The sequence below is a fragment of the Telopea speciosissima genome, chromosome 8 (genome assembly GCF_018873765.1).
Source record: "Telopea speciosissima isolate NSW1024214 ecotype Mountain lineage chromosome 8, Tspe_v1, whole genome shotgun sequence".
Taxonomy (NCBI): Eukaryota; Viridiplantae; Streptophyta; class Magnoliopsida; order Proteales; family Proteaceae; genus Telopea; species Telopea speciosissima.
The window spans coordinates 18,034,445-18,050,728 of record NC_057923.1 but is presented as its reverse complement, the minus strand read 5'-3'; the positions used below and the strand labels follow the sequence as shown (position 1 = coordinate 18,050,728).

The following is a 16,284-nucleotide window of genomic DNA, read 5'->3' as shown; positions in this document are numbered from 1 at the left end:
GTTGGAAGTCACCTTCACTATTTGATGCACAATGTTGCTTTCAAGATTGGCAAGAAATTACTAAAATTAACATGAGGCTTTTGGATTAATACATGCTATTATTCAATTATGTGCTCCATGATATTAAACAAAATTCATTCATTTGAATGGCAACTGGTGAGCAATTTACAATTTGTAACAACTACAAGATGATGTTGTTCTACACAAAAGACGGCAATAGTAAAAATCTTCAAAAAGGGAAAATTAAAGATCAAGGCAATGAACCATGCAAGTACTTAATGATAAGAGAACATCAATGCAACTGATCATGGGCCTCCCCTGGTGGAAAGTGACAATAACCTCTAACAGGCTATAACAATAGCTAGGAGAATGGTGTATATGAAACATTTTTTCATAACCCCCAACATAACCTCAAAGCTCATTTCATGAACCCTCTCATAATCAATGATATCATCTGGCAGTTACTGTCATGAAGCCTCAAAACTGAGCTCCATCAATCAAAAGAAGGCCGTTCTGTAAGTGGCAATGACCCATGCATCGTGTGACTCTCATCGGGTGAGCTGTCTTGTGTTGATCCCAGTTTACTAATGGAGAAGTAGATAGACTAAATTGCTTCTAATGAACAGCATCCCAGGAAATAAAGAACATTGTAATGAGATAATTGTCTTATCCCATTTCACATTATCAGGAACCAAAACAGAAACTAGTTTTCTTTCATCTATCAAAAATGAAGATACAATATTCAATTTCCTGCTAAGTGCTCCCAAATCTATGCATAAAAGCTGTTATTATTCGCAGACTCTTTTCCGGTGCCTTCCTCCAACAACAAAAACAAGATGGGGAAACAGCAGAATTAGTTTTTGGGTGGTAATTAAATGGACCACTTTCTCGAAGTTCACAAGTCGGGGTTATGGTTAATATGCCTTACGATGAACAAAACATTTCTTCAACCAAACCTATGATGAAGAAGGGAGGGAAACAGAACCTACAGCAAGGACTTCAGGACCAATCTTCACATACTTCATTGTCATCCACTGGAGGTGACAATGGATATTTTGAGTTAGCAGGACCGAAGAGCAACTCCAGACAGAAGGCAGAGCTGCATATAGATTTACCCTTGTACCCGACTTTATCCAAATCTCGCACAGAGAACTGCAAGGATTTCAGAGCAAAAATAAGGATGGGTCCCCCTGGGGTTGGATAAAAGAAAACCATGTAAACCAGACTCAATTGATAAAAAACAGAGAATCACTCCTTCCAAATAAAAAGTAATAGTTTGTCACTGTTTTAAATGTTCAACTTGTGGTACTCCTCTTGGCTGCCACACTAATAGTAAAACCAAATGAAATGTTTGCAAACCAAAGTCAGGCTAGAAACATGGAATGCGGTTGAAAAATGAAAAGAAGGTTGGGACAAAGGTAGACAACTCTGTGATTGTATGGTCCAGGAGGAGGCAAACCTACTGTGTACTCCTGTCCACTCGGCCATCAGGGCACAAATATGGTGTGCACTACAGTACCACTGGTGGATGCATGCTGCATTCAATTTTCTTTGAGTTTGAGTCTCTTGACATTTCAATTTACTGCATAGATGCAAAAATGAAAGCGCAATTGAATTTCCATGATGAAGAGGAAAAGATACCTGTAACAAGCTGTTTGTAATGAAGGCTGTGTTGAAGCAGGCATAGAAAAGACGCCCTCCATTCAACTTTTGGTAGAATATCACACGCACATCTCCGGTAACCTTTTCAATAAGTTGATATTATGCAATCAAATTTAACAATGGAAACAAAATAATTAGATGTGAATTATTACCAGGGACTTACTCGTAAGGGTTTATCAAAATAGTATTCAAGACAATTCTCATGGTAGATAAAAGACTTCTCTGTGTCCATTTGCTCGACAACATGAGGTGCCTCCTTTTCCGGTTCCTTCCCTTCCTCATCGTTGTCAATGAAGGAGAGGTAATACCTTGGGCTGTTACTTCTTTGATATCCTAGCTTAAGTGGTCTGCAGCAACTCCTTGCAACCTCCATGGATGGACTGTACAGTTGACCAGGAATCTGTTTCAAAACGTTGGATGAAACTCCATTCAATTATGCATCCGATGGAAAAGATAGAGTGATAGATCGATAGATCGATAGATAGACAGATTGGGAGGTAGGGGAGAGAGATTATGTTTAAACTCAGAAATCAAAAGATACATTTCATGATTTTAAAATTTAAACTATTAAGTCTTTCGGTTCTCTTAGGGGTATTATTGTAATATCTTTCTTATTTAAGTGTAAAGTCACTTATGTCCAGTTTTTAAGCCTTAAGTCTAGTTATTAGTTGTGGAACCGGTGGTCCTATTGTAAATTTGTAATTTTTTTTTTTCTTTTATTCAATATAAATACAATCTCCCACCATCGGTTTGAGTATTCTGCCCATTACTCAAACCGTGGGCTGTGTTGTCTTCCCTTCTCCGATCTTCTCTTCTTCTCTTTGACTTCTCTCTTTTATTTTTTTTATGACCAGGTACTGATTCAGGTTCTGTTACTGTTTCATGGTATCAGAGCATTGATTTCAGTACCTGTGAATTGTGATTCTTTAATCCTGTTATGAGAGTGGTTAAGGTTTTTCCCTACCTTTTGGTGTACAGCAACCTCTGTTTGTTAGAACTCTAGTTTCTTGAACATGCACGACTAAGATTCCATCATTGTTGTTACTGAAGTTAATGGAGGGGGAAGCTCTTTATCTGAAGTGCCCTAATCGCATGCTAGGGTTTGTTGTTTTTTGACCTACACGCATAGGATTTTTCTCTCTATGCACATGGAATTTTGACTCTGTATGGGTTTTGATCAATGATGCTGGTTATTCCTCTCCTCTGCTAAGTCACAAACATCATTGTGAATACTTGTTATGGACTGATTATGTTTGTTTGATGTGGAAGATCAGATTTTCATTTTTCCTGTCAAAACCTTAATTTGTCGGGCAAAACCCTACTTTTTTGGACTTGTTCCCTCTCTACTATACTGTCAGTGGTCACAATTTCAGACCAAACAGACAAACATAACCATCTGCAATTTCAAGGGTTTCGCATCTGTGATTTAAGAGTTTCAACCCTTCCTGCGATTTTCTGATTTTGGGTTTTTTGGCTGTTGTTTTTGAACCTCGTACCTCTGGTTATTGTTCTATTGTTAGTTGTTGTTATTGATGATGCCTTTGGTGACTATTTGCATCTGGTTTATTCTTTGTGAAAGAATTCTACTATCTACAACATTATGGCTGATTTTAAGCATCCCATGGATAATGTCAACGTCGGATTACATCCATCAAACTGATGGGGTTTCCAATTGTCTTCTCTGAGAACAGGCATTTAGAGTTTATATCATTACCAAACAGAACATAGACTATCTGACTACATCTACACCTGCTCCAACTTCTGCTGAGTATAATGAGTGGACGACAGAGAATGTTACATTACTTTGTAAGCTATGGAAGATTATGGAGCCTTTTGTGGCTGCCAATATAATGATTCATATAACAACCAAGGGTGTCTTGGATGATCTCAAAGAAAGCTATTCTCAAGATAACATATGTCCAGTGCATATGATTTATTTGAGAAGTTATCTCTTGCGCAGAATGGAAAATCAGTTGACGACTACTACAGTGCTCTAAAGGGCATATGGGAGGAACTCAATGTGTACCAACCTCTTTCTACTGCTATTGAAGTTCTTAAATCTCAACATGCTGAATTTCTGCTTGCAAAATTTTAATCTGGATTAGACTCTGACTTTCAACCTGTTAAGAGTCAAATATTAGTCAGTGAAAAGATTCCCTCTATGAATGAGGCCTACTGCAGCATTCAACGAATTGTGACCCCTCCTTGTCTAAATTTGAATCCACCACTTTCTCTAAGGACAACTCTGCTTTTATTGATGGTAATGGTGGCCGCAGTTGTGCACAAGATCTCCTAGCAAAGCTCGTGATTTAGGGGGAGGTCGTGGATGTGGTATGGGTGGTCAAGGCGGCTAGCAATCAGATCAGTTCGTCAGACTATGTACTCATTGGGTTCGCAACAATCACACAATTGAGAAATATTGGGTCAAACATGGTAAGCCCCAATGGACATTACAACAATTTGCTAATACTATTGTGCCTGATGGGAGTATTGAAATAGTGTTATCTCATGACAATAATCAGATTTCTTTGTCTAGAGGTGGTGTCTCATCTCGTGATGAGATGTTCAATCAACTACTAAAATGGGATAAGTAGCTTGCGATTGTTATTGGTGAAGCCTGATCTCAGTCCAGAGAGTGCTGTGGCGATTCTTCGGCGGGCTGTTTCGTCTTCGAAACGCACCAGAATGGCCTAAAATCGATATGTATTTCGACATATGTTGGGTTCTGGTCTGACCAGATTGGGTTGGTTTTTGGGTCTGCAGGGGCAGTTCTGTACTTTTTTGGGTTAGGGTTCTCTTATAAAGTGTCCTTATCTCTTTGTGAGGGGGAGAGATCTGAGGGTTTGTAATTTTGCTTCAAAGAAGTAGTGAAAAAGTTCTATCGCTCGCCGTGGATGTAGCATACCTACTTGGGGGTGAACCACGTAAAATCTGGCGTTGTGTGTTTGTCTTCTCTTTTTCTTCGTTTTCTTTTGCAAAATCCCCATTTTTGGGCATTGTTTTTCTAACAGAGATATCCTCTACCACATCGACTGCCACATTGGCTCATTCAGGTATATCCACATGTCTCACTTCCTCATCCTCCACACTACTTGGGTCATGGAATCAGGTGTGTCCTCACACATGACCAGTAAGCCATATCTATTCTCTTCTTTACAGCAGTCTAATTGTCCATCCCAAATTGATCTTGCAGATGGATCCTTTACTAACGCTACTAGGGATGGTATCATTCCTCTGTCTTCATCTCTTTCATTATATACTGTACTTCATGTTCCTAAATTATGTCAATCTTTTATCTGTTAGTTTACGAAATATTTTAACTGATCCATCACCTTTTACCGTTCCCAATGTGTTTTACGGGATCTCAAGACAAAGATGACGATTGGTGGAGGGCATAAGAGGGATGGGATGTTGCTTCCTCATCTATGACAGATCTTGTCACCTCTATTAGCGCTTCTCCTCTACATTGGTACTACCGACTGGGACATCTTTCTCTCTCCAAGTTACAACATATGGTCTCTAGTTGCAAGTCTATCTCCCATATAGAATGTGAAATTTGTGATCTTGGCAAGCAATCACCGTACTGTTTTTCCATTTTTTAGTGTGTTTAAGAGCCACTCGTATTTGCTTTAGATCATTCTGATATCTGGGGTCCTTGTAGGATTAAGAGTCGGGTCCGATTTTTCTTATTTTGTCACCTTTGTTGACGATCACTCTCGCATGACATGGTTGTATTTTTTAAATGATTTTCTAAGTTTGTTTGTTTTTAAACAATTTTTTTAATGAAATTAAAGTTCAGTTTGGTGTTTGTTTGATAATTTTGCATACTGGTAATGCTATTGAGATTGCTCAGCGTGAAGTTTCTTCTTTTTTCTTTTTCTTTTTCTGATAATGGTATTGTCCATCAAAATAGCTGCTCTTATGCACCCCTGGAAGGAAAAACCGGCACTTGTTAGAAATTGCTAGATCCTTAATGTTTCATTAGTGTGTCCCAAATTTTATTGGGAAGATGCTGTTTTGACTGCCTGTTATGTGATTTATCAGATGCCTTCTTCTGTTCTTCATAATATATCTCCTTTCTCTGTTGTTTTTCATAACAACCTCTTATTTGGTCTATCACCGCATATTTCTGGATGCAAATGTTTTGTTCATAATCTTTGTCTTGACATTGATAAGTTGTCTTCTTGTGTTATAAAGTGTGTCTTTCTTGGGTGCTCTCGCATCCATAAAGGCTACCATTGCTATGATTTTGTTACCCGTTAGCAGTTTGCTAGTGTTGATGTTACATTTCTTGAGAATACTCCCTACTTTAGCGTTGTTGTTTCTGACTTAGGTCGTGTCTCTCCTATTCTCCCACCTATTCCTCAACTCATTCCTCTTGAAGATTCTAACCCAAATCCACAAGGGTACCATTTTAAGTATACAAGAACTGTCCCAAGCAGTCTTCGCCAGTTGTTGTCATCTCTCACCTCTCTTAATCCGAGTCTTTGCCTGAAGGTTCTTCTCTGGATGACTTAACTATTGCTCTTCGAAAAGATACTCGTTCCTGTACTCAGAACTCTTTGGTTGCCTATCCGATTACTAATTATGTTTCTATATCTCATCTTCCTGTTTTCCTTCGTACATTTGACCTCTCATTGAAGATGCTTTACCTCAACCTGGGTGAAAGTCAGCCATGGATGAGAAATTGATGCCTTGCTTTCTCGCAAGACTTAGAGTAAATCTACCTCAAGGTAAGGATCTTGTATGGTATCGTTGGGTGTATAACATTAAGTATAACCTTGACGGTTCGGTTGAGAGACTGAAAGCTCAGTTGGTTGATAAGGGCCATATTCAGACCTATGTAGTTGATTATTTTGAGAGCTTCTCTTCTAGTGCTCACCTTAAATCTGTGAGAGTTTTGATATCTGTGGCTGTTAACTTTAATTGGCCTCTTTCAATTAGACATCAAGAATGCCTTTCTTTATAGTGATTTGAATGAAGAGGTTAGCAACCTCCTAGTTATGTTACTCAGGGGAAGAATGCTAAGAAAATTTTCTAAGCTGATAAATTATGGATTGAAAGAGTCTCCAAGAGCATGGTTTAATAAATTTAGTATAGTTGTTGCTGGTTGTGGCTTTTCTTAATGTAACTCTGACCACTCTATATTCGTATGACGTCAAGGCTCTACAGTTATTGTACTGGTCATTTATGTTGATGATATTATTGTTTTTGGTAATGACTTGTCTGGAATTGAACAGGTTAAGTCTTACTTAGAGCAACACTTCAAGATGAAATATTTGGGTGCTCTCAGATATTTCCTTGGTGTTGAGGTTATTCGAAGTAAAAAAGGGCTTAGTTTGTCTCAGCGGAAGTATGTTCTTGACCTTCTGAGTGAGACAGAAATGTTAGGCTATAAGCCTATAGATACTCCTATAGACCCTGATGTTAAACTTGGAGGGTCTTATGACAAGGGATTTGCAGACAAACATCAGTATCAGACTATCAGGGGTTAGTCGGCAAACTTATGTATCTTACTATTATCCAACCTGATGTATCATTTGCTGTTGCTGTGATTAGACAGTTTATGAAGACACCTAGGCAGGTTCATTGGGAGGTAGCATGGCGTAGATTGAGATATCTCAAGGGTGCTCTAGCAAAAGGTCTTATTAATCGCTGCAATGGACACACCAATGTTAATGCTGATTGGGCTGGTGTTGATGGTGATCAGAGGTCAACTATGAGATATTGTACCTTTGTCAGGGTAAATCTTGTTACATGGAGGAGTAAAAACCAAACTATAATAGCTTGTTCCAGTGTTGAAGCTAAGTATAGATTAGTGGCTCACACTGCAGTTGAGTTGATGTGGCTTAGATCTTTGTTCAGGATCTTGGTTTTCTGGTCAGCAAATATATAGACATGTTCTGTGATAATCAGGCAACAATTTAAATTGCTAGTCTAGTCTTTCATGAGAGGACTAAGCATATTGAAATGGATTGCCATTTTGTTCGAGATGTAGTAATGAAGAAATTGATTTTCACTCCATTTGTCAGCTCAAGTAATCAACTTGGAGACTTGTTTACCAAAGCCTTCTTTCGAAATGTATTTCTCCAAGGGTGTTATGATCCAGCTTGAGGGGGAGTGTTAAATGTGTTGGTTATATGGTTGTGTTAAGTGTGTCGGTACTCTTAGGGGTATTATTGTAATGTCTGCTTATTTAAGTGTAAAGTCATTTATGTCCAGTCTTAAGTCTAGTCATTAGTTATGGACCCGCTGGTCCTATTGTAATTTGTTTCTTTTATTCAATATAAGACAATCTCCCACCCACGGTTTGTGTATTCTGTCCATTACTTAACCATGGGCCGTGTTCTCATACCTTCTCTCATCTTCTCTTCTTCTATTCGATTTCTCTCTTCTCCTCTCTTCTCTTCTTTCTTCTTATGACTGGGTACTAATTCAGGTTCTGTTATTGTTACACAAATAATGTTTTGAATTAAAATAACTTGCTCCCGATTAACGAATTACAGAAAACATATAATGCTTATGATGGCTGCTAAACAGAAAAGTAGGTCGGACTTTCCTGCCAAGATGAGTCAACTATATGTTTTTCAACTAGAAAAACAAAGCCTTAAGACCCAAGTAAATTCAGAGTCCATTTGATTCAAACACAATCAGGTAGATGCAAGAAAGTACTAAGATAAAAAAATAAGAAAGAAAAAAGAACTAGACTGATTACAAAATGTATTGAGTAAGCATTAAACTTATTACCATTACATGACAAAGGGCATAGTTCGGTGGGTTTACATGCATCTAAGCTTGGCTGGATGGATCTATTTCCCGCTATGTGGCAATTGGCACAAAAAATTTGCAGGCATATAGCCCACATTATTCATTTTTAAATGTCAACTAAAGCTTTGGAAAATGATCAAAAAGTCAATATTTTGATAGGTTGGGCTGATGATAGTATAAGGGGAAAAGCCCAATACATGGTGTGCCATATTATTATGTGGCACAAATTTGACATGTGTCTAATTCAGAGGATCCCATTTCCATCCAATGATCAAGAATGGCAACACAAACCCTTGACATCGGAGGAAATAGATCTACCAGCCAAGCTCGGACACATGAAACACAAAGGGACCTTTGTCTTATGGAAAAACAGAAGTCACACAATGCTTAGGAGCTTGAACCATATAAATGCAATCAAGTGCTTGACCAAGTTATTCTGTTTTTTCAAGTCACAAAACCTTTAGAACCTCTACTAGTCTGAAGTATGTTGCTATTTATTTCATCCCTTCCCCCCTCTCCCCCCACCCACCCCAACAAAGAAGAAGAAAGAAAATAGATAACTGACTAAGAAAGTCCGAGACAAACTTACTTCCTGCAACTCTGTGACCACAAAGAAAACTGAATTAGTGTTAACTGTGTCATAAAGTCGGATTCGCCGTAATTCCCGGCTACATGGTTGAGGTAAGTTCACTTCAGGAGGTCTGTTATCAATTCCCCTTGGAAAAGACACTATTTTAGACCAGTACCCAACATAACGACGCTGACTTGCTATTGAAACCTGTTGAAGGAAAGAATGAATATACTTATGAATAAACAGCAACTAAAAGTAACAATATGCTTGTTCAGTTTTGATGAAATTCTTTTGTTGATATTAAAGATGGTAGACCTACTGAACTCTGACTTACCCACTTAAAAGAGATCCCATTCACCTCTGCTATTTTTTCATTGAATTTGTTCTTGTAATTGAACATTATAAAGTTATAATAATGAAAAAAATAGAGATGACCATGATCTAGATACACAGGAAAGCTAACTTTCCATACAGACCATCCATCTTGGCCTAAGAATCATCCAACTTGTCAGATTTTCAACAATCAAGGTTCATCACAAAAATCAGTTTCCTGTTATCCAAGTTTCATTCTAATTCAGCCCAACATGCCAATCCTACCAAATTCTTCAAACCTCTACTTATTCAAATTCAAACCTCTACCACCAATCTACCATCCTATGCAAACTCTATGCAACAAACATACATGCTACCATGGCAATTTGCTAAGGCATGGTTGCATGTGCGTTAAAATACTTACGCCTTCATTATTGGTGGTTCGTTTATGTGCGTACAACTGAAAAGCTTCTTCTGCTGACATGCCACTGTAAACTAGGTAAGCACATAGCATTAAGCCAGTCCGACCTTTGCCCGCCTGCAAAAAGATAAGTTGCACAAACATCATAACTAAGTTGAAACTGCAAAAGTAATTAAGTAATTAATTACCCAAAGTTAAGGAATTATCAACTATTTTATTTTCAAAATATTATTATTGAAAGTGTACAGAAACTTGTAAATATAAGAGATGATTACAGAGGAAGATCAAATTTGTCGGTATTGGAAGCTGATTTGAGTTCCCCAAATTCTAGTAGCTGCTTGATAAATTGTGATTTAAGTCTATTTTATGGGACTGAAACCCGTTTAACTTGAGCTGATTCAGAAACAATAAGCTGGTCCAGCCCATACCAAAATGACAGTTGAAAACTTGAATCAGAGGTCAGTCAAAAAGTAAAAAGCAGACATTAATGTTTCGTGATTCTGAAACACACGTGGATGAGACAAGTCTAGTGTAGACAATAAAGATACGCTAACAAAAGCCTCAAATGGTAAAATATGTACTGAGGCACGTAAATGGTCTAACAAATTACTTCTGGGAACAACTTAAAATATGAAAAGCAAGATATTTCAAATTTACCATGCAATGTATGACTGCAACATTCTGTGGATCAACAGAAAGCCATTCATGTACACTTTCACAGAAGAGCTTGATCATTTGGAGAGATGGGACATGGTTGTCATCAAATGGAAAAACCTCCACACGCCCATGGAAATGTGATGGATCATAATTTTCTTCTATACATAAGTTATAAATCTACAGAGACAGAAATAAAATCAAACTGTTGCACATCATGTAAGAGATAAAAATAAAACTAATACATGCCTGTTATTGACAGACACAGTCAAGAGGTATTGGACAAAATAATTTTGGGAACCGGATAAATGGACAGGTCTGCTCTGTTAAAAATAGGACTTGAAAAAGGTTTGATGACATACTCGGATAGAAATATAATGACATTTTATCTCAGAATTTAATTCCACCAAATAAGTCAACAATTTCAAAACTCTCTTTGGTAAAAAATAGAGAATATTTGCTATTTATATTAATGAGTAATCGTTCGCATCACTATGCCTAGTGAAGCAGTTCACTTCACACTGACTTTTTCACCTTCATGATGCTTTTGCTGTTGGGATTGGAGAGGTAATACTTGTAAAATCACTATTAAAGAATCACTGTACCTGATCCCTTTCCTCCTCCCTCTCCGGTTCCAGCTTCCTTTCACTCCTCCCCCCATCCCCAGTCCATCCTCCCTCTGCATCTCCCTCCCCCCAGTTTTCTCTCTCTCTCTCTCTCTCTCTCTGGAAAAGGCTCTGAGAGGGAAGTGGATGTTCCTGGAGGCGGTGGTGTAAGTGAAAGAGGAAGAGAATTTCCCTTTGAGCATATCATAACTGATGATGGGGCTGAGCTGGAAAATGACCCCGTTTTGCAAGGATTAAGTCCATGAGTATAGTAAGTCACAGCTTTTGAAGATTGGAGCAGAACAGGGGACAGAGAGTACCAGTTTGAGCCAATGTCTTTGATAGACAGAGAAGAGTATGCTAGATTTTCAGGGCAGTGTGGAGTCCATCCGATCTTCTAATTCAGATAATTGGAGGCATTCATCTGCAAATGAGGAGGCCTCAGAATGTTATACCGGAAAAGCAGAAGCATCGGACACTTATCTAGCTGTTGACATGCAAGATCAACCTTGTTAGAGTGCTGCCTCACAGAAATCAGATGGGCCTGGCCTCAAGCAATCTTCATCTGCTGCTAGTTTCGATTCGTCCTCTGGTTTCTGTGGAGAAGCTGGGTATCCTTCCCCTGTTGCATCATCCATAATACCTCGGCCTCAACCTGTTAGCCAAACGTATCCCCAGAACTGCACCTTGTGGATTCTGCTATCATGGGGAAACCTGAAAGCTTGGAAAAACTGAAGGCTGTTGTGTGTGGTAAAGAGATTTTTGGGAGGGGAGAAGAAATTGATTGCATTCCGTTTTTGTAGTAGACTCACTTATTGCCACGATGGGTGGTGTAGAATGTTTTGATGATAATGAAGACAACAACCCTCCTAGTGTGATGCTAAATTCCAGGTCTGCCATTGTAGCAGGAGAGCTGATTCCTTGGCTTCCTTGGGAAAGTGACTTTGCAGATTTTATGTTGCCTAGGACACATATGGTTAAAGGATTGGTTGCAATACTTAAGGCTTGCATGAGCAACAGAGCAATGTGCACTGCCGCTGGTCTAATGGGAGTTCTTTTGAACTCAGCAGAGAAAAGATTTGTTATAGAAGTTGGTTCGCCGAGCAGCTGTACATCTCCTCTCTTATCAACATGGCAAAGGATTTTGCTCTCAATGCTCCAACAGTCCATGGTCAACGCTTTCAGGATCTTTGAGCGCAATAACCCCAGAGTGAACATGATGCAGTGGGGGAGGACACAGCAGGTGGCAGGGGAGGGGGTGTTGCAGGGAGTGGGGGAGACAGAGAGTGCGGGGGAGGGTGCGGGGGAGAGAGACAGAGAGGGCGAGGAAGAGGTAAGGGGAGAGGGGGAACCAGAGGAGAAAGAGAAGGGAAGGGGTAGCCGGAGCTGGAAAGAGAGGGGAAGAGAGAGCTGGAGGGGATGGGGGAGGGAGACCCAGAGGGAGGACGGGGCGAGGGAGAAGGAGGGGGAGGGGACACAGGAGACGGAAGAAGCCGGCACCGGAGACAGAGAGAAAGGAGGAAAGGAATTTGGTATAGTGGTCCTTTAAAGGGGATTTTACAAGAATTATCCTGCACTCCAACTCAGCAAAAGCATTTGTAAGGGTAAAAAACCCTCGGTGAAGTAAACTGCTTCACTAGGCATGGTGACGCCAAGAAGGACCCTATATTAATTCATAACAACAAAACCAAAGGAACCAAATTTTGACTATGGATTTCATTTGTTGATACATAAAATGTGAAGTTCACCAAAGAGGACTGATGTGGGCTTAAATAGATAAGTCTGATACGCTTAGTACACCACCACCATAAAATTGTAAATTGGGCTCCGAGCAACTAGATTTGAGGACCATGATATTGTTTACCTATTTATGACTCAATGTTACCCTGAGAGAACTGCTTACAGGCACGTAATAATTTAACATGATTTTATATAATATAACAAATTGACAGTATAATAAACATGGAAGGAAAAACCGGATACATGGGAGAGAGTCATGGTGGCACATACCTTGTAATGTCCTAGATGTCTCATTTCTAGCACATCCTTGACTTGCCAAAGAGGATTCCGGTACATTGCCCGCATGCGTTCTGCAGGGAATGACATTGCCAATATGCGATCTGTGATATATGACATGTCGAGGTCGTAGCCTCCAACAAGCATTCGTCTCCTTTTCTTAGAGACCAGATGACGAAGGCAAAAACTTCTGCTGAGAAAATTGAGAATATGATAATGGCCATTGAGCACCCCCACATCAGCAACTTTTGGTGGCACTTGCTTTGATATTCTCAATCCCATTTTGGCTGCTTTGAAAGATTACCTACAGAAAAGTAATGGGAAAGGACCGAAACTTCAGATTTTCAGGGTTTGAATCATTAGATTATAAAATTTTTGAAGATCCCAATATTATGCTCCTTTAAAAAAAACAAGACCGGGTTGGGAGTAGCTCCGATTCATGATAAGCTTCAAGAGAGTCGTTTGAGGTGGCATGACCATGTTCCAGTATGGAGGTGTGGCTTGATTCAGATTGAAGGAACTAAAAGTCAAGGGCAGGCTAAAATGACCATAGGAGAAGTGGTGAGGAAAGACATGCTTAGCTTAGGCTCGTATCATGTATGACTTCGAATAGTGCTGATTAGAGATCAAGGATCCATGTGGCCGACCCCATTTAGTTGGGATAAGGCTATGTTGTTGTTGTTGAAAAAAAAGTAGGAAAAAGGCTAGTTGGTCTTCTTATCTTTGCAAATTTTAGAGTCCGGAAATTGCTTGTCAAAAAGAAAGAAAGCATTTCAATGTACCAAGTTTCACTTGTGCTTAGGTTCTAGAGCTTTAAATTTGCTTCCCATGTGCCCCGTTCATAGTTGTCAAGGCGGCTAGGCGACCCAAGGTGGAGGGGTGCCTAACCGCTTAGGCGACAAGGCGGCTACCTAAGCATTTCCTAGGCAACCAAGGCACCCAAGTGTTATTTCTTATTTCCCCTCTTTTCTAACATTATTTAGTATGCTACAATATATACCTTATATCATCAAAAATCAACATTAAGCCACATTAAGTCATCAAATATCAACATAAAACTAGAAGACAACAGAACTGAAGAAGCAAACTATTGGAAGTTTGAAACAAACAAAACATACATTCGGTTTATGCTGTTCTTGGAATTGGTCATCGTCCTGGTGTACCTAGTCTCACATTTGGTTTATACTGTTCTTAGAAAATATGATCTTATCTATAAGTAATTAAATTGCTCTCAATTTTGAGAAATGTCCTTGTTCTTTAAGAAGTTCAACTGGTCAAATGACTTTATTTTTACATGAGACTTTTTGTATTAGGTAGAGCACAAAACCAGCTTTCCAACAAATCCTATATTGCTTAAATCTGATTTATATTGAAGGAGTTATGTTCCGGTCAAACCTTATTTGGTATGCGCGAATGCTGTCAAATTGCTCTGAATGAAAATATATTTTTTAGATATCAAAACAAATGAATATTTTACCACTTTTGTTTTTTTAGCAATGTTTTACCATACTAAGATTTATGAAATTTTCAGATTTGAGAAAAAACCCCAATATTAGAAAGGTGAAAATTTCACCACTACCGAAAATCTAGCTTTTTGTTTTTGAACTGGGGGTTGGTTTTTTTTTTTTATCTTTTTAGAATTTATTTTTATTGGATTCAAATAGGAAGAGTTTGATTATTTATGAATAATACCTTAAGTAAATGAAATAAATCATTTACTTAAATGATATTTGGCATAAACAAGGGCCAAACCTGGTTCGATACCATTAAGGCGATAGTCCCCTATACCCCCAAAGAATCTGTATGGACGCCTAGGCGACACCTTGAGAATTATGTCCCCGTTGATTATCATGATCATAGAATCAGAAATTGGTTATAGATACCATTTTCCAAACAATTCATGGAGTTTAGAGATACCCCTCACTCATACTTCAGAATAAAATTTTCCTCGTTCCTTCCATTTTCTCTTCACACAAAGTCAATTTAGAGTAAGGAAATGACCTTGTCCATATGACGAGAATGGAAAACATTTTCAGATTTTATATTCTGATCTTCAGTTTAAGAAATTCTTCAGATATTTGCCTGAATGAATTTAGAAAATTTATGCATGCCTTTTCCATCAAATTCCACAGAGTGGAAAACAATAGTTATCGCACTTCTATTCACGACTGTTGAATTCCATATACTGATTATCCTTATTGTGGAAAATCATTGCTTGCAATATTGTATGGATTTCAGCTATTGGGAATTCAGAAGTGTGTAACTGAAGGAACCAGAGACAGTTTTGATATTTTAAAATATTTCATTGCTTAGTTTGATAATTGCCTTGAGTGATTCAGAGCATACAGAAAGACAACATTATTCCTTATTCCAAATTTTGTGAGTGCATAGCTATGATTAAAACTCGAATTATGAAGAGAACACACACACCAAAAAAAAAAAAAAAGCATCCAAAAATTAGAGTTCCAGGCTCCAAAGTTCTTCTAACAATAGCTGTGAACTCTGTAGAGAATCAGCATAAAAAGGTCACTTCTGCACGTACCCATTTATCCAAACAACTTAATTCATCACCCATTAAACAAGCTATATAAAGATCCAAATTTGATAAGAAAATAAGAGGTAAAGGGTTTTTGGAGGGTTAAAAACATACCAGAAGAGCTGAACATAGAATCCGGTGCAGAAAAACAAGAAAGAAAGACGATTACTCCTCCTTTGCATAGAAAAAGCGTGATTTCTAGGGTACTTGTTTGCTCTAAGAACCAAAATCAGAAATTGGGAAGAACCGAGCAAGGGAACCCTAGAAAGCGCTTGAAATCTCTCAGTACAAAGCAATTGGCCACCTCAGAGGTACGAGGAAGCCATATCCATGTTCCGATTGACAGAATTAAAACGACTTTAAATTCGTTCACTGCTAAATTTGGAGGGAGTTTTAGCTCCATTTTTCAACCCTAACTTTAGAGAAGAAATAGCCGAAGCAAACGGAACAAATAGTCTTTTGTGGCTTTGTAAATGGAGGGAATGGAACTTTAGTTACCACGCTCCATTCGGATTCCATTCTTAATGAGGGCAAATTCGACCGTCAGATTGGTATCAAATGAGATCATGCCCCATTAGCGAAAGGACAGACTTAGTGGACAGGGGGGGCTTTCGCGCTCACGGGAGTTGGAAACTTCAAAAAACCGTTATATCCGTTTTTAGCTATACACTCTGATATAACGGTCTCCAGTCGTCATTCCTCAAAAATCACCTTGGCCACTCAAAAAGGATCTTTTTGT

At 38.7% G+C, this 16,284-nt stretch overlaps 1 protein-coding gene across 2 annotated transcripts; it reads right to left on the bottom strand.

Moving 5' to 3' along the window:
- Positions 1 to 681: 681 nt before the first annotated feature.
- LOC122670484 (phosphatidylinositol 3,4,5-trisphosphate 3-phosphatase and protein-tyrosine-phosphatase PTEN1) lies at positions 682 to 15,992 on the bottom strand. Of its 2 annotated transcripts, none has more exons than XM_043867377.1 (8): positions 15,660 to 15,992; positions 13,004 to 13,313; positions 10,392 to 10,568; positions 9,738 to 9,851; positions 9,020 to 9,208; positions 1,826 to 2,062; positions 1,642 to 1,743; positions 682 to 1,152 (listed from the first exon to the last, which is right to left on the bottom strand). In XM_043867377.1, exons 2-8 carry the CDS (start codon positions 13,289 to 13,291, stop codon positions 1,000 to 1,002), a joined length of 1,260 nt encoding a protein of 419 aa, XP_043723312.1. In that variant the 5' UTR covers positions 13,292 to 13,313; positions 15,660 to 15,992; the 3' UTR covers positions 682 to 999. The 2 variants fall into 2 exon arrangements, with proteins under 2 accessions (XP_043723312.1, XP_043723313.1); XM_043867378.1 differs by having other exon boundaries at positions 15,753 to 15,992.
- Positions 15,993 to 16,284: the final 292 nt, after the last annotated feature.

Coding starts and splice junctions, on each gene's coding strand:
- LOC122670484 (XM_043867377.1), bottom strand. CDS start 13,291: ATGGGATTGAGAATATCAAAGCAAGTGCCACCAAAAGTTGCTGATGTG. Junction 9,209..9,737: donor GAACCACCAATAATGAAGGC/GTAAGTATTTTA, acceptor TTCCTTCAACAG/GTTTCAATAGCAAGTCAGCG. Junction 1,153..1,641: donor TTACAAACAGCTTGTTACAG/GTATCTTTTCCT, acceptor AAATCCTTGCAG/TTCTCTGTGCGAGATTTGGA.